Raw genomic sequence first — 22,643 nt, forward strand, 5'->3', positions numbered from 1 at the left:
CCGCGTCCAATGAACTTTTAATAATAAGGTGGTCGTTGGTGGGAGGTGAAACATTTAATCCGTTCCCCAAAATCGAATGTCCGCGGTCGCTATATAGAGTGTCCGTCAGACGGAGGTTCTTTTATATAGAAAGTGTATAGGGGTAAAACGGGGAAATCCAAAAACTATCCGTAAATGGAGGTGGCCGCTAGTGAGAGTGTCCTTTATGGGAGGCTCGACTGTAGTTGGTTAGATAGTACGATGGAACATGTTCTTGTGGAGACTTAGAAAGAAGGTGGCGTAACTATTCCCGAAGGCCAACCAACCAACCTCCTCCCACACAATAGATCATGGGGGACTCCACCATCATCTTTGCAATACCTCGACCACCACGAAACCTTTCCTCAACTCGTGAGCCTGAAGACAGAACTCCAGCGGGCTGACTCACGATCCCATGGTACCATTTAATAGAGAGACTAAGACTCCTTCTTAAAGGCCTAGAATGGTTGCTAGCCCAGTCATGCCCAGCTCATGACTTACGGTTTCTCTACATCCTCCAGGTGTCAGCTTGGACTGACCACACCATTACAGGTGAAGATGGTTTTCCGTACCAAAGTACGATGGAACAGTAATAGCACCTAAGAGTAAGGTCTGACCATTTCCACTCCATTCGAATTTTGGGCCCTTAATCAAATTCTTCTGGAAGGAATTAGCCTAGCGGGGTTAGCATATTGAATTTCCACGCGGAAATGCCAAGGTTCTCCATTCCAGCTGTAGACCCTTAGATGTGCTCATCTTAGGAGATACTGGCACTGGTGATGGACAGTGTTGGTCTGTAACAAGAAATTGCCAGAGGCCAGCAGTGCGTTAAAATAAGCTCCGGGCACCAGTAACCTCAGACGTTGTCGTGCCTTAAATAAATAAATAAAAAACTCGAACTATTTCTTAGAGGTTAGACTATGAACTGAAAGGAAACATCTGTTTCATAATAATCCATACTAAATAAAGTTGAACCTTATTTTAGGCCGTAATAAATTAACTTATTTCTATTTATTGGTTTAAACGGTGTAAGAAGAAGGAAACCATTTATTCACAAAAACAAAAAAATGATAAACAACGCATGAGTCGTAGTTGGTAACCGCATTAAAAACCATCCTAAAAAAAGAAGCATTGCTGCTAATTGTATTTCCTTTGAACTTTTAATATTTCCGTTTCTTGTTACTGTACAAGAAATAATAATAATAATAATAATAATTTAATTATGAAATATAATATTGCTGGCTGTTGCCATTTCTTGGATGAAATTAGTTGTATTATTGTTGCAATAGTTTTTAGAAGTTAGTTTTTATGACGAAACAAACATTTATTAGTTTTTAATCAAATAAAAGAAAGTAAATTTCAGCAGGAAAATAAATAAAATTATTAACCTTTACTGTAATTCATAGTTGACCTAGACCATGAGACACTGCCTCTCCACCTACCAATCTCCATCCTTTACACACTCCCTTAGGTGGAGGAACAACTAGTCCACGGAGTAACACAATACTCCAGACCATTCATCAACCTTACTTAGTAGCCCACACCACTATTTGCAACACTAGAGTTCCACCACATAAGACACTTGCCACTTGCGTTTATGTCAGCTAATAGTTGATAACAATTTATGGCATACTGTTGGCACACTGTTCTTAATTCATTTCTACGTTGGCCAACACTTAACTGGTATGGTCGGTTTAATTTCAGCCATTCCAACTGAGAGGCTGATTCAACTATGTTTTCTTAAGTAACGGGAACATCTTTTTCCCAAAATTTATTAATCAGTTAATACTTTTTTTTGGGATGTCACACAATGTACAGAATTTTCAAGAAGTTCTTGTGCATGACGTCTCATGGGGGAGAAAAAAAATAGTTTTCCCATAAAAACGGAAAAATCTCGATAGCTTCAAGGCGCCACGGTAGCCGAGCGGTTAGAGGCGAGACCTGCAAAGCTAGGATGTATTGTTGATTTGGTGGGTTCGATTCCCCGGTCTTTAGGCCTTGGATTTTTATTTAATGGTTAATAAAAGAAATTTACAGTAAAGTATGTTTGCTGGTCGCCTCCGTCCACGACACCTAATTGGTAGTTGGGCGTTAAGCCCCGCCTGAAAAAAAAGGCACTTTACTACTTTTTCTCTCGATAGCTTCAGGCATTCGAACGAAATTCGTTTGGGTCATTTAAAAATAGAAACATCCCTTCATTAAAGAAGTACTTTAGGTTGACGGATTTCCGCCAGACACTCAGTACTTGAAGCGACAATGGTACCAGTACCCAAACGGAATACCAAGATTGAATTGAAAAACTTTTCGTTTTTGAGGTTCACAAATTCTCTGAAAAAAAAAAAAGTTTCTTTTATGTTCAAGAGACTTCAGAACATGTACTTCCAGGAAATAATTACAATTTCTAAAATTCATACCATTGCAGTCATTACTTCCTCTTAAGAACAGTAAGAGAAAGTAAAAAAAAATTGCTGAAATTGACTAAATGGAAAGCATTACTTGCTCCAATAACATTATGCAAATTTGGATATTGCACAAGTATCGATTCTGGCACGAATAGAATGCTATTATTTTTCTTAACATTGTGTTCACATTCAAGCACTTAGGCTCTCTATAGACAGGAGGACTTCCGTCCTGACACGTACCGGCCATATATCTGCACAGTCCTTGCTGACCTCCTAGATACTGCGTACTTTCCTAATTTTTTTGTGTGACCTAAAATCAATAAACGAAGGCAATCAGCATAACTCAAAAACAGAAGTATTGATATTTCGTTCAGGTTCAGTCAACAAGAGAACGTTCAATCGTAGCACTACTTTCAGTAATCGATATTCCAGATTATTGCGATTTTTATTGTAAACGGTGAATGGAATCTGAACTACCAGTAATTGAGATTAAAAGATGGTGCTCGGGTGGGGGGCACCTTGGCGTTGAAGGGAATGAGATGACCTAGCGCTAGCGAGCGTTTGTTGCCAAAACCTCCTTCATGGGAACTAAGCCTTGCTTTTTTTATTTAGTTATGTAGGCGTTGGTTTTCATTATGAGGAGCTGAAAGAAAAAGGTCTGCAGAAGTACCTTTCTTCCTAGTCCGCAAACAGGCGAAGATCTGGAACCGGAACCAATCTGAAGCTTACCTTGGCCTATGAATAAAGAGAAATTCCGCATAGGGCAATTGAAGAAGCTGGGTTACCTTGAACGCAATGTGATGGTTCTTGTAGATTTTGTGGAGGGAGACGGAGGGAATTGAAATGCACCACTTAACTAAGCGTAACCATATTATTCAAGCAAGATCTAAATTAGGATTAAACTAGGACGCCACTGCAACCCCTTTGGATCTATTGTGGCTCCCCTCACTCTAAAGCTAGCCCTACAGACCCGTCCTTTTGATTGATCAGACTCTTACTTAATTCTGGAGAGCGACTCCTGAGTAAAGCTCACAGGCCTTGGTTTTTTCCTCCCCCGAGGAAGTAACATCCTTAGCCACACAAGTCAAGCAAGATTTAGAAACCTGTGGAAACTACAAGGTGCTAGAAGAAGCCACCTGGAATCCTCCCACAATCTTGGGATTCCTCCTCCGACATCTTGGACTCTTAAGGAGTGCTGCAGAAACTCGCCTGACACGTGTTACGGGGGCCCAGTGGTCTTAAAAGGTCGCAATATACGGTCATCCACCGGAAAAAACAAATATGCCCACAGACGTTTGTTTTTCTTCGGGTTTTTTCCTTCACTTTTCCCAGCTGTGCTAGTAGTCTTGTTTCCTGTTAAAACGGCTCCTTATATATATATGTATATTTTAATTTGGTGCAACTACCAATAAAAAGAGTTGTATAACTTTTAATTTCCTTCTAGAAAAGGGTGGTTGTTAAGGTTCTTTTTTTCTAATGCACCATTTAATGTTTCAGGCACGTCTCAACAACTATTACATCTAAGGGGGAAAGTAATCTCGCTTCTCTTAGGGACCTCCCCTAAGAAGTAAAATTTTCCTGAGTAAGATTTATAGATCTACACTTAATGTTGTTAGTAAAGCGTTTGATGAGAGTCACTGCATTGACAATTCCGAATAACTTCTATTTTTTTGAAAGTTCTCCATTGTCGGCGTCCCAAAGGAGCCTAAACCAAATATCTTTCGACGATTCTCCGTGATTATGTTATTAAGCTTAACACCCACACAACAATTTGTAACAGCACTTTTTTCACGTGAATACGTCTTTAATTTTGCTATCATATGGAGGCAATCCAAAAAAACCTAATGATAACAAAATCGGGGGATACAGTTTGGCATTATAGTTTCGAATCTATCGTCTACATCTAAAATTAAATTAGACCACTGGATAGCTAAAGAATCAAAGAATTCATTACGTTAAGCGAGTCTGTGACGAATCGCGCGCGGTCGAGGGGGAAGCGCCGCCATTTTGCTGCGTTTCGAGATTTGAAATTAGTATAACTTTTGGCTCGGAGAAGCTACGATGTTCGTTTAAGTTTTAATCGTCAGCTGTAGTCACAAACTATCGATTGTATATAAAGCATTAGTGTAAAATAGTGACAGTGAATATAATAAGGTGTTAGAATAAAAAAATATAATCAAAAATATATAATTTCGGTCTATACGCGTCGAAAAGCCAAAACCAAATACAGAGATCGTATACGGTTGGAAGGGGCTTCTCAAGAATAATCGATTGGTAATAATAAAACACCATATGACCGAGTCAAGCTGTGCCGGGAACGTAAAAGAATGAATGCGGCCGAGCGGATCAACGACGGTGTCCAGTACATCTGAGGCGGTTGAAATTATGGAAGTGGATGATGAAATCGCTTCTACATCGACGACGGACTGTATAGGCGTAGATTGTGTTCGATCGTCGATTTGTTTTCTTGATTTCATCCTAAATACATAAATATAAATATTTTATATAAAAAATATAACCCGTTACGTAAACTTATTCACTTACAACACACGGCCGTGTCCATGACACAGCCGCAGTCTTTTTTTTTGGTGACAAATGACACCAGAACGTGGGAATTGCCAGGAGAATTGGTGAGAACTCAATCTTGTAGAATCCCACTAAAAGTAATTAAACAAATCCATAAAAAAAATAATAAAATTATCGTAAAGAGAGGTAAAAAAAGATGCTTTTGTATTCACACCAGATCAGATTATTTGCACTAGAATTCTATTTTCTGTTGCTAAGCCAACGTAAGAGATAAGCAAATAGATTATCTACTTTATTTAAATAAATCTACCTTAAATGTCCTTTCTTTTTTTGATCCTCGAGGTTTGTCTAATATATTTTTTATACTGGCGCGGATAATCTTAGTTATTTAGATTAATGGTGTAGAACCTGTTTCTATGGAAACTTGAGCCTTTTATCTCCATTTAGGTATTAGGGAAAGGGAGCAAAAAAAACCTCCGTTCCAGGATAGTTTTATAGCTTTTCTTTTTGCTTTATTTTATATCAGCACAATTATCTATTGACTAGTTTAATGATTAGCTATGAAAATAGATGCAGCTAGGTATTATGGAAAGAGGTTAAACCAAATTTTTAAACGAATTATTCATTATATTGTTTATAAAAAATCTTTTTTTTTAATCAACAAATTTTTGTAAAATTAAGGCAGGTTGAAAAGTTCTCGGACGTGCTGAGAGATGGCGTTGCTGTAATTTTCATCTTGTATTGATAAAACAATTGGCAATGACCGTTTACTGAAGCCCTAATTTTTCGTTACTCCAATCATAACTAGGTTAGAAGAAGATATCCCGAACATGTCAAATTTTCTGTTTCACTTCAACCAGGAAATAACCACTTTTAGGTCCTCTGAGTTCTGATTGTTTTTTAAATTAAATATACGAGGGTCGTTTGAAAAGTCCGTGCAAAAATAAAAACTACTTAATTTTTTGGGGTAAACCTTTTTTATTTTTCAACATAGTCTCCTTTTAGGCTTATACACTTCGTCCAACGCTGCTCTAGTTTGTTGATCCCTTCCGAATAATAGGATTTGTCCAAGTCTGAAAAATAGCCATTCGTTTCTGCAATCACCTCATCGTTTGAATAAAATCTTTTTCCCGCCAGCCATTTCTTCATATTTGGGGGAACAAATAGTAGTCCGAGGGAGCCAAGTCTGGAGAATAGGGGGGATGTGAAACGAGTTGGAACCCTATTTCCATTAATTTTGCGACCACAACTGCTGAGGTGTGAGCTGGTGCGTTGTCGTGATGGAAAAGGACTTTTTTTGTGGGCCAATCGTGGGCGTTTTTCTTGCAGCTCGGTTTTCAAACGGTCCAATAACGATGAATAATATGCACTTGTAATAGTTTAACCCCTTTTCCAGATAGTCGATGAGGATTATTCCTTGCGAATCCCAAAAGACAGTCGCCATAATCTTTCCGGCCGAAGGAACGGTCTTCGCCTTTTTTGGCGCAGATTCCCCCTTGGTAACCCATTGTTTAGATTGTTCTTTGGTCTCAGGAATGTAGTGATGTATCCATGTTTCATCCACAGTGACGAAACGACGCTTAAAGTCCTGCGGATTCTTCTGGAACAGCTGCAAACCGTCCTTGCAACACTTCACACGATTTGAAAATCACTCGACTTCCTCGATTCAAACGAATGCCAAACACAAAGAAATAGACCGATCTGGCTGAAACTTGGTGTGTGTTCTTCCAAGAGATGCTACTAACTAAACATAACCTCGATACGCGCCAGTGGTGCTATCTCTCTGACTTTGCACGCACTTTTCAAACGTCCCTCGTATAATAAAAATTGCATTTTTTTTGTTTTAGTTAATCAACTGACCGCAAGTGCCACTTATTTATCTAGATGAATGCAAATTCTAAGTTCCACAGAAACTTTAATTACATAAAACTCGGTTTGAGATAGACACCAAATTGTTTTGAGGAGAATTTAAAGACTTCAGCAGGAATATTTGCTGTGAAGATTCTACATCAAACATGATCTATATACAAGGTCTGTAAATTAAGTAATGAGACTGATTTTTTTTTAAATTTTTTTATTCAAAAAGAATTACAATTCTATATTGTCACCTTCAAAATAACTTCCTTCTGAAGCCACACAGCGCTGGAGACGTTTCTTCTACTTCTCATAGCAGAGCTCGAACTCCGATTCTGGAATAGCCTTCAGCTGGTCGGTTACACAGCCGTTTGAATATTTTCGACTGTCCCAAAATGAGTTCCCTTGAGGTGATTTTTCAATTTCAGGAAGAGAAAAAAAGTCACAAGGTCTCAAATCAGGCGAATAAGGAGGCTGAGGAGCCACAGGAATGTTTTCTGTTTATTGAAATTGCTGTGTGACAAGGAGCATTATAGTGATGCAACACCCACTTGTTCTTGGATGTTTGGTCTCATACGAATGACCCTTTTTCGAAGTTTTTCAAGAACCTCTCGGTAAAAGTGTTGATTGACTGACCGTTTTACCTTGAGGTAGAAACTCCTTGTGGACGATTCCCCGTGGATATCGAAATAAAACAAATCAGCATGCATTACGATCTTCGACTTCGCCATCCTTGCTTTTTTGGGCTTTGGAGAGGTTGAAGTGTGCCACTCCATGCTCTGGCGTTTAGTTTCTGGGTCTTACTCAAACACCCAAGACTCGTCACTAGTAAATGATACGTTCCAGAAAATATGGGTCATTTTCAATTGAATCAAAAAAATCCAAAAACGGCTGTAACCGACCAGCTGAAGGCTATTCCAGTGTCGGAGTTCGACACCTAGCATTTGTATCCTAGCATTTGTTGAGGAGTGGAAGAAACGTCTCCAGCGCTGTGTGGCTTCAGAAGGAAGTTATTTTGAAGGTGGCAATATAGAATTGTAATTCTTTTTGAATAAAAAATTTTTAAAAAAATCAGTCTCATTACTTAATTTACAGATCTCGTAATTACTTATCTGTAATCAGAGTATTTAAAATTGATAGATGGTAGTTGATGTTTTAAGACTGTCAAAAAATTATTTATTTAAAAAATTTAAAAAAAAAAAATGATGCTTCTGTTAATATTAAAAGTTGATGCGACTAAGCGGCAATAAATTCCGCCATATTAGATTGCCAGTAAAAATAGATTCAATGATAGATTTCTGATATGCCATGAGAAACTCACTATTACCAACAAATACACCCCCTCACCTTCTGTAAGGATGCTGTTGCGTCGTGATCTCTGCATTGTAAACTTCATACACGTCACTATAATTTTTTTGTTTTGGCAAGATTTAGTTCTTTACCCATTCTGTGTAAAAAAGGGTTTAATATTAAATTTATTTCTTGCACGAGTGTTTGGAATTTTATCGCACTTTTAGTGGGTAACAGAACAAACACTAAATGGAACAGTGTTTTGCGCCAGACAATAAACTTTAGGCCATAACCTGAAGCACCGCATAAAACTCTTCCCATGTACCCACAAACTCAAGTGCACACAAAAATCATCAAGTGACCCATTTTTCTTATAAATAATCTTCAATTATTACTAAAATTTAACTTTTTTGAGCTTTGTTGATAGAACAATTTTCTCAATAAAATAATTAAATTTTAAATTTTCATTTATGGTTAAAGGAACAAGTTTTTTTTAAGGGTAACTTTTTTATTTCGATTAATTTCTCCGCTTCATCATTTCCAAACAATATTTTTCCATTTCCTTTACAAATATTCTGGATGAATTTCTTCATCCTAGCATTTGTTGTTATTGTAACCCAAAATTCTTTGGCATTACACCATACTTCATTTTTTTTAGTTGAAATACAAAATATTTTCTTAAATTTGTTGACCTATTTTTTGTAAAAGTAAACATTCCAACTTAGTCAAATTTTTGTTAACAAATTTTCCCTCAGAAATATCCGTTTTGAGGGCTCCAGAATTTGGAAAATACTTTTTCCAAAATGGTCTATTTGTGGGAGTAAAAATATCTCAAAAAATGGAGAAAAAAAATCTCTTGAAGAAGAAACGGGGCGGCCATTAGACATCCCATTATTGTAACTTAACGATCAAAATCATTCTATCAAGGAGTACGACGTTCAAATCCATTGAATTTTATTTATTGAATAATGCACTTTAATGCAACTTGTGCAGCATTCAACTGTGCCTTCAAAGGTGCCTCCTCTGGCTTGCAAGCCAGGTTAGCCTCTGGAGGTTATCAACTGCTCTCTGTATCTGAGGAGGCACCTTTGAAGGCACAGTACATGCTTCACAAGTTGAGTAAAGTGCATTATTTGATAAATTAAGGAATAAGTTTGATCCTTTACATGAAAGATATTGATCACTTAAATATGTGGCAGGAGGTTTTTCCAATATTTTTGGTAATTAAACGCAACTCTCCCAAAATTACCAAATAATTATTAAACCTTCTTGTTTGTAACAGATGTAAAATTAATTTTTAGTCATTTTGTATATGCTTAAGTACATCTAAAGCTCTTAACATTTGATTTTTCTTAGAAAATCACTCGGGAAAACACTTATTTCCCGATATTAAAAGAAAAATACTAGCTTTACGGCCTGGGCAATATTCTTAGTAGAAAGGGGATGAAAAAAATACATAAAAATGACCTATCGCGTGCTCTTCTTTCTCATTGATAACAAGTTAAAAAATTGAAATATGATTAATAAATACCAGATTTTGAAACGGCCTAGCACCTTTAATTTTTAAGATATCGAATTGCGGTTTCCGGTTTCTTTCATAACTTTTTATACTCTTTCAAATATGGGCTAAGGATGTTACTTCTCGGGGAGGAAAAACCAAGGCCTGAGAGCTTTACCCAGGAGCCACTCTCCAGAATTAAGAGTCTGATTAAACGGACGGGTCTGGAGGGTGAGCTCTAAAGCCGGGGAGCCACAATAGATCCATAGGGGTCGCGGTGGCCCAGGCCTTGAGGCCACCCTAATTTAATCTAATCTAATCTAATACTCTTTAAAAGTGTGTATATGAAAATGGGGATCAACTGCGAACCCTCACTTTTGGTCCCGCGTATGCGGGCAGCTATCTTAAATCAAGTCACATATTCTGAAACTAGAGGTGACGGGCAACAAATTTTTCCTCTACCATTTTTTCGCTCAGATCAACCGTTTAAGCGTGAAGAGCCGTCTTAAAATGAACACCCTGTATATGCAATGTAATAATATTAGCCGAAATCTTATTTGTACGTTACATGTTTCAAGTTTTTTTTTAAAGTAAAAACGGCGATGCCCTTTCAGTGGTTACTGTGTTTTCAATTTCAGTGTTTAGAGAGAAAATGGGTGTTTTTTGAGGTTGTAAATTATAGTTTGTTGCTTTTTATCTGCAAAACGTTTGTTTATAATGTTTCTTTTATATCAGATATGCGAGCCATATGTTGTTTACATTGTTTATAACAAAAGGAATAAAACAATAACAGTATTTCGCTTGTTTTTTTTTATTTCTTTTTTTTAAATAAATAAAAAATATAATCTTTTAACTTACAGTTAGTTTTCGTTTTTGGAATTTATTATTTTCTTATAGACCGACCGACCTTTGCTAAAAATGTCAAGTTATTTGTTCTTTCTTTTGTTTCCTATGGTTTCAAAATACATCAACTTGCTCATACAATAGAATATTTATTTTATGAAAAAATTATGGCTTTTAAAAATAATGAATTTAAAAAAAAAACTTTAATAACCTACTTTGTAGATTATAGATCCGATAATGTTCGACATTAATATTAAATTATTGAGGTCTTAAAAAAACATTTATTTACTTATTTTGTCGGCTCACAATGAAAACTTCTTGCTCCATGTTCTAACTTGCAAAAGTCTGTGTTTTGTTTTACAAAGTTATTCAATTTGTAGAAAAGTTCAGTTCGTCCATTACATTAATGATGGTGGTTAGTGCGGCGGAGCTTTTTGCAGTTTCGAGTGAGATCCGGTTTCTCTCTTATAGAGCTTTTTCAGATGTTTGTAGTTCCTCCAGTGTTTAGACAGGGAGGAGTAGTTTATTGTAAATCTAAAAGTGTCTCCAGCTACACTTGAAGTAAATACAAAGACTGCAGCATTCTCTATAAATAGAGCCAAAATATGGACATTTATTAAGTGTTCAGTCTAGTTTAAATTGGAGCACTTTCAAATTTTAGGATGGAAGAATTCAGTTTCGTTTTTTAATCCATTTTCTTTTTTTCTTTTTGAGGATGAACACCTTATTGAAAGCGTTTTTCCTTTGCCATTTGTTTAATGAAATTTTTCTTTATTCTTTTCTCCAGCAGCCGCCCTAACTTATCGTTTCCCATCTCCCCGATTATTTTCTTTGACAAGTAAATTTATATATATTTTTTTAAATTTGTTACAGAAATATCTTCCAACGTTAAAGATCATCTCACAGATTGGCTACAGTGTGTCGCTGATATCGCTCATATTTGCATTCATCCTATTGGCCAGTTTCAAGTAAGACTATCATTTTTTAAATCTTTATGCTCCCATCTTTCTAGAGATAGTAAAAAGTCCGTTAACCATTCTTTTGTTAATACCATGTTAGCTCATAGTTTTTTAATAAACAAAATAATGTTTTTATCCATCTTTTTTGGTTCTTAAATTTGGTACTTTTTGTTTTGTTTTGTGTAGTACTTTGTTGCACCAAACTTATAGTTTAGGATTGAGGCGCCACGGTAGCCGAGCGGGCTAAGAGGCGAGACCTGCAAAGCTAATATGAAATGTGGTACTGGGTTTGATTCCCGGTCTTGGCCTTGGATTTTATTTAATGGTTAAATAAGAAATAGTAAAGTACGTTTGCTAGTCGCCTCCGTCCACGACACCTAGTAAATGGTAGTTGGACGTTAAGCCCCGCCTGAAAAAATAGGCGATTACTTTACTTTACTTTTACTTTTTAGTTTAGGATTGATGAACCTTGTTATTATTTTCTCTGAAATATAATCGTACAGATTTTCATTTTTCACCGGGAAAAATCCGGAAATCCTCCTGGCAAGATATCAAGGAAATATAAAAATGATTACCTTGAATCATGACGCTGAAAACTGTGGTTTGATTCCCACTTGGATAACCAAATTAGCCCTTTTGGGTTTTATCTGATATATTTACTAGCAGTTCACTTCTTTTTTTGGTATGTCTGTGATGGTGAGGTGTGAAGCTGGATGGAGAGAGTGATTGATGAATGAGTTGCCAAATCGGTTGTTGCTTTGGCACCCCCACAGAGGGTGGTGTCTTTTTTTACAGAGGAAAGCTTTTGTGCTTTCAAGTTTCTAAAAATCTTTGACCTTACTCGTATATATGTGTATTTTTTAATTTCTACTTTTTTATAGTTAAGAAGAAAATTCTTTTTCTGAAAATAGGAAATCATACGATCGTTTCAAATTGTCCTTATTCAATTTTCACCAGGGAAACACGTTTGAAAAAATTATTTTTTTAAAATTGTTGATTTTTATGCAAGTCCATGATTCCAAAAAACCGGAAATCACTTTTTTTTCAGAATTGCTCGAAATTGATTCAGTATTTTTTTTTGTAATTGTAATAATAATAATAATTATTATTTTTTATGATTTAAGGCGCGTCAACATCTAAGGTTATTGGCGCCCGGAGCTTTTTTCAGTGCACTACCGGCCTCCGGACAGTGTTCTCTCGCTACAGACAACACTGTCTATCACCGGACAGTGAGCTGTAAGAAGCTCCTAGGAAGAGAAAATCTAAGGGTCAGCAGCTGGATTCGAACCCGGGACCTCCGCGTGGGAGTCCAGTACGCTAACCTCATAGCTAATCCCTTCCCTATTATTATTATTATTATTGCAAAAATCGGTCGGTTGCAGATTGTTCGTTCACATTTAAATTTTATTTTCTACCCCCCCCCCCTCTAGACTTAAAAGAACAGAACTAAACAGACGCTATCGACTACTTAAAAGACTCTTAGACGACAGATCAAAACTCTCTCTGGACAACAAAAGACTAATTTATACTTCTATTTTGAAACCCATCTGGGCGTATGGAATAGAGCAGAGAGGGTTCAACCAAACGCTCCAATCTCCAAAGGATTCAGTCTCTACAATCTAAAATACTTCGAACTATCGTAAACGCTCCATTTTATGTCTCCAACCTGGACTATACACACTGACCTTAACATTCCTTTTGACACCCAAGTCGCTGAAAACACGATACAGATAACTCCACTTCAGTTTGCAATCTCATATAAATCCTCTAGCTCCAAAATCTTTCTTCTAAAACTCTTCCTGACAACCCGGACAAGACGCCTTAAGAGACAGTGGCCTCGTGATCTCCTCTCAAGTGAAGAGAGTGACTAACCATATAATGTTTGGAGTGTTACCACTGGGTAACTTCTCCACTCGTTACTTATCATTTACTACTCTATTGTATCACTGTTACTTATAGCGCTAACGCGCTGATTGTAGCACAATAAACGCAAAAAAAAAGTTGTCTACCACTAAAGATCCTGCAGCAAGATTTTGGACAAATTTCCTGTAGTTAATAGGTATAATAGTTTTTTTTGTGATTCTCGATTACATCACTATCGATTTTCTTTAAACTTAGTAGATCTACAACCTTTATTTGGAATTCTTTCATCATTTTAAGGCATTCGCGGAAAAAGATTGTAATGAAGATTTCTTCTAAATCACCATTGAAGTGTAATATATGGATCTCTATTTGAATCAACAATATAGATTAAATTGGTTGCTGAAATCTCTGAGATTTTTTAAACCTAGTGGGAACTGAGACTCTTTTTCTGTGAACTTCTTATTTTTAGTCGCTTCAATATCTGTGGTCATTGGACGGCCCTTTTCTGTGCACTGCCGGCTTTAGGACATAATTCTCTCGTTTTTAACAGTATGTATTCTCCATCACTGGATAGTTAGATTATGAAGCTTTTAGAAAAAAAAAAAACTTTAAGGACTGGCAACTGGATGATTCGAATCCAAAATCCAGGGAATTCAGCAATAACCCTTCTTCTAATTCCCTTCTCTAGTACATATGTGTATTTTTCAAGTTATTTAATGTCACTGTGATTTAAGTAAACATAACAAACATTCCGAGATTTTTGGATAATCTTCCCTTAACTTTTCTTGTTAAGTGAAAATTGTGCGAATGCCCAGTCCAGAGTGTTTCCAAAACTTAAGGTAACTAAACTCGGCAAGGAAAATTCCCAGTGTATTGTCAATGAGAACCTTATAAAACGTGGAGGAAGGAAGGGAAATTGGTTTGGAAGCTTTTTTCACGCAATTCCATTCTTGTGCAAGTACCAAATTACTGGGAGCAGTAATCGATGTGTGGGGGGATGTGTGGGGGCTGATAGGACAATAAATCGCCGTCATGTCCTCCGAAGTGAACCCCGGGGGTTGTAGGGTTTGTTAACTGAACATTTTCAACAAGTCCACTAGTTGGCACAGCTTCAACTTTAATTCCCAAAATATGTTCCCAATTTTAGCCGCCTTTCTTCAAATGTTCTTTAATAAATTACCTTACAAGGTTCATTAACCTTTATCTTGGTTTATGATAGTGAAAAACTCAAAAAGAAATTAATCTTCCTGTTGGTATATACGTACTGTATATTAGGAATCATATTCTTTGTAGCCCGCCCGGAGGAACATCTTTTAACATACCGAAGGTACTTTCCTAGCCGGCTAACAATGACCGTTCTTATTAGTGAGAAATGAAAAATAAACTGTAAGAATCGTACCAGATTGCCTTTCTAAAATGGTAGGCAACATCCGGACGCCTGAAATGATACAGAAGTCTAGAAAGCAGAAGTTTGTTTACTATTATAATCATGTCCTTAAAGAGGAAACAAAAAACATACTCCTCTCTTACCAATCACTTGGTCTTACGTAAAGCAGTAAGGTACTTTTCCACTTGTACCGAATATTCTATGTAACGGCTTCTCAAAGATGATATTACCATGGCAACTCCTCATCACATCCTTTTGTACATTTCGTGAAGAGCGCAGTTAAATTTTCATTTCTTTGCACAGTCAGGAAACTTGTTTCCATTGTGACGTAATCATTTCCATTAGGGCACAATACCTTCTTCCGCCTTGCCCAAATACTCGTAGCACTCAACTGGGTGTGTTTGTTGTGCGCATGTCCCCCAGTTGTTATGCGTTGTTTTACAAATTAAATCTTCCTTCCTTCTCTTGTTTCTCGTGCATTTCTTACCCTCACGGTCTATCTTCCTTGATGGCGGGGGGGTACTTCCTGTATCAAAGAGAAGTGAGAGTTCTTCTCCTTTTTGTTATTGTTTAAGAAAGGCCCCCCTCCCCTCACGATTTGTGCAGATACAATAGTAGAAGAAGAAGAAGTTGAACTAGAGAACAAAATAAATTATTTTATATGTTCTGATAACACTCTGAAACTCTTGAAGAGGTGTTTATGTCTTAATATAAATCAAACCATATTCCATTGTTTTCCACTTCTTAACTTTTATGGTACAGATAAGAGGAAGAATATTTTGCTGTGGTTTCGAACTTGAGTGTGCTCCCCTCTTTCGTCTGGATAATTTGTGCATTCAATTGATGGATTTCCAAAACCATGTACTCTTTATAAGTAAAGGAGCAGCTTCTTATATTCTGTTTGATTGCGTTGCAGCCATTGTGATCTTTGGCACTTTGAGACCAAAGGAGATCATAATAGTAAAAAACGAATAGAAGAAAAAAAATCTTGCAACTTGATCGATCACAATGACTTTCGTAAGAGTAAGTTTAATAAAAGTTCATTTCATATTGCAAAATCAAGTTTTACTTTAATATTTTCAACTCTTTTTTTAAAAAAAAATAATTTCTTGAGTTTTGAACAGAATAAATATTTAAATTTTCATTACTTCATATGTATCAAAGTTAATAGAGCTTATTTATAGAAATTATATGCAATTAAAATGTATATTATGATAGAATAATGGTTAATAATAAGCTTGAGGCAAAAGTATGAACTTGAATAAATATAATACATATATCAAGAACATAAAACAGTGAAAAACGTGTATTTTGAATATAAGCTGATGTATAAAATCAAAACTAGGTAATTTATGCATCTATTCTGGCCTGAAATTGAATTAGTTTTCCTATTAAAAAATCTAGGTCTATCAAGGTGAGATTATATTCTACAATTTGTTATGTTATTATCTCTTTGGTAAACTAAAGTAATTTTCAGATCTAGAAACTTTGTAACATGTAAAACTAAGAAGTCTTGATTCTTTCTCTTATTAAGGAAAAAAAAAAACTTTCCACAGCATTCGAGAAAAAGTGGTTAGCTCTGTAGTCTAGGCTTCTTTGTAGCCTAGAACTGGTGGCAAATTCCACAGAATCAAATAGAGTTAAGAATAGCGTCATCACAGGCTACTGATTTTCAAATAGTCTTAGCCCAACAATAGCATTTTTTTTTCATACGTGTGAATGGGAAAATGGAAAAGTATATGGAGGGGGCTCAAATATGGTGTTTTGGGAAAGTGTTTGCGAAAGTACGGTCATTTGCTCTGAAGTTCGCCAAGATAAAAATAAAAATAAAGCTCGAATAAATGGAATTAAAGTACCTTGGACAAGCGGGCTCTCATCAGGAACAGGTGATGAATATTTTAAAAACCACCAATCACATTCGCTCTATACCAAAAAAAGGTAAGCAGTGACTAAAAAAACAAATTCAAGTTGCCACTCAACAAAACAGATCAGTTACAAAAATGATTACTCGTTGGAGTAAATGAATAGCGTGATACGGGAATAACAGTAAGGGAAAGCCTACCGTACTTTTTTCACAGCGAAACACTTAACCACAAGTGCAACCCCAATAACCGCCAGGATGGCAAACAGATTACAGTAACGGTAATGAAGGGAGATACAATAAAACTATGGCAGATCAGTTACCTACCTAGACAACCATGGTTTAAGGGGGGAACTGTCACTAATAAATGGGTTGTTACGACAATAAGCAGGCTGAGAGCGAACCACGCCGGTGTGCGGATCGTTGATCTTCACAGGATCGACAAAAAGGTCCTCTCTCCTCTTTGCCGTAGATTGCAATGAGGAGAAGGATTTCAAGACAATATAATAATGATATGTCCACATTATGTGGTAGAAAGGAAACGAATGTTTGACGACATATACAGGTATTTAGGTGCACCATTTCGCTTCGAGGACATAATATTCTCCACCAACATCTAGGTGCTTAAATCTTTAGCAGAGCTAGCAAAGAAATATGAATGTATTTAAAAGTTATGGCCGATTAGAATGAATGGAAGAAAATGATTAGAGAAGGATTACGGTGATTTTAATTTAGGTTAAGCTATAAGGATGGCAGGAATATAGAGTACTGATCCATCCATTAGTTGCAAGGTTTATGTAAATAGTTGTATATAGTAGAGGGATGAATGTGTGAAGCGAATGTATTTATAGGTAAGAATGGAGAGTGAGTGATATTCTAGTGATAAGCACCTAGACGATGCTGGCTGTATGGCGGAAGCCAATGCCAAAAAAAAAAACGAAAAGAAATATATTAGTGATGATCCAGGAATAGTCAAAGATCCTACAGAATAGGCACTAACTTTTACCAAATATATAAATACATAAATAAGACTTGGAACGCTATAAGAGGCAGTGGCTATTGCCGCCTTAGAAGTCACCTGATCGTAAAAGAGTTATAACCTACTCCAAGGATCATGCTCTCCTCTCATGTTGCTCATATCTAAACAACTATAATGAGTGCGTAGAGTACGCAAAATGTTTTTTGGCAAATAGAGAAATATAAGCTTCTTTAAGATGTATGCCAAACAAAAAGACCCCCCCAAGAAAACGTAAAAAAGTGAAAACAGAAGAAAGGTATTAAGAGATAACACTCTATTGTATAAAACTTTTTAAATCAATTTGTTATAGAACAAAAGCAAAAACTTAAAAACTGTACGACATGATTAAGCATTAATAAGCTGGCTTTTAAGTTAGTTAACCCAGAGTAAACTGTAGCATCAGAAAAGTCGCAAAAACTATGTGGAAACTTCAATTTTTTATTACAGCATTATAAATGCTTCTGTGCAAATACTTGGTAAAGCTTTAGAGAGAGTGGTCTACCCAAATAATTGCGAATGATTTTTTTTAAAATTTTCTTCAATTAATTTCAATTTCTTGTTTGTTTCAGGAAATTAAGATGTCCCAGAAACGTGCTCCACATGCATCTGTTCGTGTCATTCATCATGCGAGCTGGGATAAAACTATTAAGGGATACCGTTTTCTTCTCTGGCCTAGGATTTCATTATGAAATAAGGGCACTCATTGAATATGCATCTAATTACTCTTATAGTAACGACTTACCGGTAAGACTAGAATTTTTTTTTACCTTAATATTTTTAGTATAAGGCAAGTCAACATTTAAGGACTGTTAGCGGCGGGCCGGAGCTTTTTGTTTACAGTGCACAGCTGGACAGAAAACACTGTGTTTCCGGTAATGGAAATAGTCTCTCTGTAAAATAGTCTTCTTCGACACTTCAGAGTAGTGTTAAGCGATAATCCTCTCGTAACAGACGTCCCCACGGATTACGCAACTGGGGTCCACAGTCTCATGCGTTGACTACGAGCGACAAGTATGAATTTTAACTAGCTAACGCGGTACCCCATTATCGTTAATCATTCGGCTTTCAAAGCGTTTAATCTTGGTCCTTAATCACAACAGAACTAATTCAAGATTCTTCTACAGCTTCTTGTAGACGGTTAAATACTTGACAACAACAAAAGTGTCGTCATTATGTGTGCGAAAAACTCGTCTCTTTACCAGGAAAATTTTTAATAATTTTCTCATCCTTAGTTTGTGGCGGGTGGATGAAAAGCGAATTTTTCCTAAGAAAGCAGAGGAGGGTAACCCTCACATTTTCTTTATACCAAATAAGAGAAGAAATACAAAACCCGTTTTAATGATTTTCTTTAAACTTGGTATCAAAAATTTTAATATTTGTTAATGAGAGTATTGATTTATTTTGAAAGTTATCACACCAAAGCTAGCTGCACGATTAGTTAACTTATATTGACTCTATTACACGCTCTCACTAAACTGAGAGGAGAAGTTACCCAGCGTTTAGGGATTAACTCTACTCTCTTCAGAAGAGAGAGAGAGAAAATCGCGCTAGGTAACTGGCGTTTTAATCGCCTAAGAGGATGATCTAGAATGTGGCGAGGAACATAAATGGCAGCGGGACATTAGGATTGGAATGAGTATGACATTAAGGTTAGGATGAATGGACATAAAATGGTACGAGTTAAATATTGAATTATTCTGTGCTTTTTAGTGCTAATTCTAAATTTACATTAAAATTTAATTACTTTATAAGAAGTTGTATGAATGTTTGCACCCATTTCAATTTTAATTATAGAATCGTTTTAATACGCTACCAGACAAATTTAAGTAATAATCATAATATTCTTTAAAGTCTTCCTCGACTTATTTTTCCATCTTTGATTTAATAAATAAATATTTAAAAAAAATATATATGAATATTTAATTATCTTTGCCCTCAGTTATTTATTGCCCTTTGAATTTATTTAAGGGCTGAATACTTTCAACTATAAATAAGAAGGCAGTCTTGGAGGTAGTGCTTTAGGTTTTCTTTAGTCCCTTTTTATTTTTACACTTCCTTGGCCCGTATTTTTTCAACGCACACCCTTTGCAATCAGAACTGTCCCTTCAAGGGCCAGACTTGCTAGTCTCCTTTCACCATTTTCTTCCTCCATTATCCAAACTTTCTTTATTTGAAAAATAATATTATTAGTAAGATAAAAGCTGTTAGCAATCAGACTTGGTATTTTTCTACTTCTTTTTTTCCGGAGTCATTTTGTATATCTATATTTAGTCCGGTATCTTCTTCGTTGCTTTGTCGGTATCTTTCATCTTTTCCTATTTGTGTAGTAAAATAACTGGGGACAACTTTACACTCTTTATTTCCTTACTTAAAGTAGTACCTCGTCTTTTATTTAATAGAAGTGCTTTCCTCTTTACTTAAAATTAAATAAAACCCTACGGTTTATAGTAGGGATACTGGCGAAGTAGAATTACGAGACTGGAGTTCCAAGTTTATTTCGACAGAAAAACGTCAGCTGGTTAGATAAGTTTTTCTTTTTCTTCTCTTAATCGATTGTAGTATCGTTTTGAATTTGTTCACCGGAAACGTCCTTTTTTTGGGAGGGGGGTCAGGAAAAGTAGTTTTTGCTAAATGCGTGTGTGTGTGTTTGTGTTATAATAACATGCAGGAAGTCCTAATGTGATGTCACTCACTTAGATACCTACAGAGGGGTTGCCTCAGGTTTTTTTTTTTAGTTTAGATCGATTGAGCCGGTAGTGTACTAGATCAATGACCGTCATTTATGACCGCCATTATTGATTATTTTTCGCGTACCATCGACCAGCAACTCGCGTACTACAGGTTGGGAAACGCTGACTTAAATTTATTAAGCATGTCCACTTTAGAGGTTTTCTTTTCTTAAAAATCTCGCTACAGAGGAAAAGAAATAATACAGGAAATTGCATTTCCTTAATTCCTAATAGAAAAAGGAAATAACTTTTATTCCTTATTAATATTTAATTTGAGATAAGTCCATTCATTACTTAGAAAGGGAGTTATGGAGAGGACTTGCTTTGACTGGAAGGAACCTTAATTGAATTTCCTCTGGAAAATGTTTCAAATAAATGTAGAACTACTCTTATGCCAGGAAAATGTGATTAGGGCCACAGTGCTGAATAATATAGCCGATTTTAACGGTCCTAGCACGTATGCGTTTAGTATCCCTATCCCGGCTAATACGCCGCATCCTAGCCCTAAGTTACTTCTTCTCCAACCCAAAAGTTGGAGGAGTATCCATTGGTGAACAATCGCCAGCACTGACAAAGTAGCCACATTGTTATTCTTTTCTTCTGTGAATAATATTAGTTTGAATTATTGATATAAATAATTTTTTAAACCCTTGGCTATCTGAAAGAGATTTGAATGTGTAAGATGCATCCTCTCGCTACAGCTTCCCGCCCCCCCCAAACTACACCACATACTGATTGCATGACGGGGCGCCACGGTAGCCGAGCGGTTAGAGGCGAGACCTGCGAAGCTTATATGTGTTGTGGTACTAGGTTCGATTCCCAGTGTCTAGGTCTTGGATTTTATTTAATGGTTAATAAAAAAAATTTACAGTAAAGTATGTTTGCTAGTCGCCTCCATCCACGACACCTAATGGGTAGCCGGACGTTAAGCCCCGCCTGAAAAAATAGGCGATTACTTTTTACTTTTACTGATTGCAAGTCCTCGTTGGTTCCCCTTAAAGATAGCAAACATTCCCAACTAGGTACCTGACTCTAAATGCAGTCCTTGTTACCTCTGCCACCCCCACCAAAATCCACGAATATAAAGGAAGAAGGTTTTAGCTCGGATAGCCTGTGGTACTTAGCCAAGTTCCAAGAAAAATGTCTCGTAATCAACTTCAATTAAATACTAAATTTTTCATTGGAGGATAAATAATTGGAAAATTCTGGTCTTAAAAGAAAATATTTTTCTTCAAATCTCTCTCCACGTCTAGATGTTCCAGATCTAATCCCTTTTCCACTGTCTAATCCTGTTAATTTATTAAAATAACCCTTTTCCTTTTGCTGACTCCCAGGGCGTTCACCTTGACTTTATCCATAATATTACAAGTTAGATTCCTCTAACATCTAACGCAGTGGTGAGCAAACTTTTTTAATGGGGGGGCCACAAAGTTTAAGAAATTCTAGAGGAGGGCCAGAATTATAGAAAAAATGCATTTTGTGTTAAAGCTTTTAATCATAATATTATAAAAACATTACAGCATTACACACTTGTGTAAACTACGCGGCTAGTTTAGTTTCACCTATAGGTTATGCATCTATTATTCTACTAAGTAGAATCTACTTTATACTTCTCGACCGTCAAAACGTAATATAGCGGGCCATATACAATCCATGCCGATGTACCCTCGGCGGGCCGGAGTTAGCCCGCGGGCCGTACTTTGCCCATCACTGGTCTAACGCATTCCTCTCGGAATGAATCCGTACGGTTTACAGTTAAGACGAAAACGTTTTATTTGTTTATCAAGCTAGAAGGAAAGTATTTCTGTTTGGACTGGGTCTGCCTGGATTCTTGCTGCAAGCCCTTTCATCAGTGAAGATACTGGGGATGATAATTTAGAAGAAAACAAGCTCCATCAATAGAATTTTCCCTAAACAGAAGTTCTAGAGGCAGAAAAAGCAGGAAGAATTCCGGTCAATTAACACTTCTCCCATGTGGCAATTGGTGAAATCAACTTAAGAGGACACAGAAATTATTCCGGATGGGAGATTTACGTAGTGCTTTCCGTTTCATTTATGGAGAATTTCATGTTTCGCCAAACCCATGAAGGACTGGAAATTGTCGCAAGATCTGTAACTTCCACATCCTTTCCTATCTGCCTAACTGCTTTTCCTGATCTTAAAGGTAAATAGAATTGGATTAGCCACTTCTTCAGATGCCACTTGTGTGTATTGTGCACAGTATTGGGCAATGCTTAACCATAAATACTCATGAGGATCATCACAGATGGTTCAGACGTGAAATTACTTTTATGGAGGGGCTCCAGTGGAATACCTCCCCTTTAATGGCGCCACATCATTCTTCTTCTTCCTTTAACATCACCACCTGGAATCTGAGATATTCGGAAATCTGGAA

The 22,643-nt window shown here is 36.5% G+C and overlaps 1 protein-coding gene across 8 annotated transcripts in view; it reads left to right on the forward strand.

Annotated features, from left to right (window-relative positions):
• Positions 1-22,643, forward strand: part of LOC141451748 (secretin receptor-like) — a 169,691-nt gene that overhangs the window by 111,917 nt on the left and 35,131 nt on the right. For all 8 annotated transcript variants that reach the window (XM_074123381.1, XM_074123379.1, XM_074123383.1 and 5 more), the window contains 2 exons: positions 11,305-11,399; positions 18,089-18,263. In XM_074123381.1, the coding sequence (XP_073979482.1) occupies positions 11,305-11,399; positions 18,089-18,263 (270 nt within the window). The remainder of the gene's footprint in view (positions 1-11,304; positions 11,400-18,088; positions 18,264-22,643) is intronic.

This window comes from Rhodnius prolixus, unplaced genomic scaffold (assembly GCF_049639745.1).
Source record: "Rhodnius prolixus isolate KJV_2025 unplaced genomic scaffold, Rpr scaffold_14, whole genome shotgun sequence".
NCBI classification, from domain to species: domain Eukaryota; kingdom Metazoa; phylum Arthropoda; class Insecta; order Hemiptera; family Reduviidae; genus Rhodnius; species Rhodnius prolixus.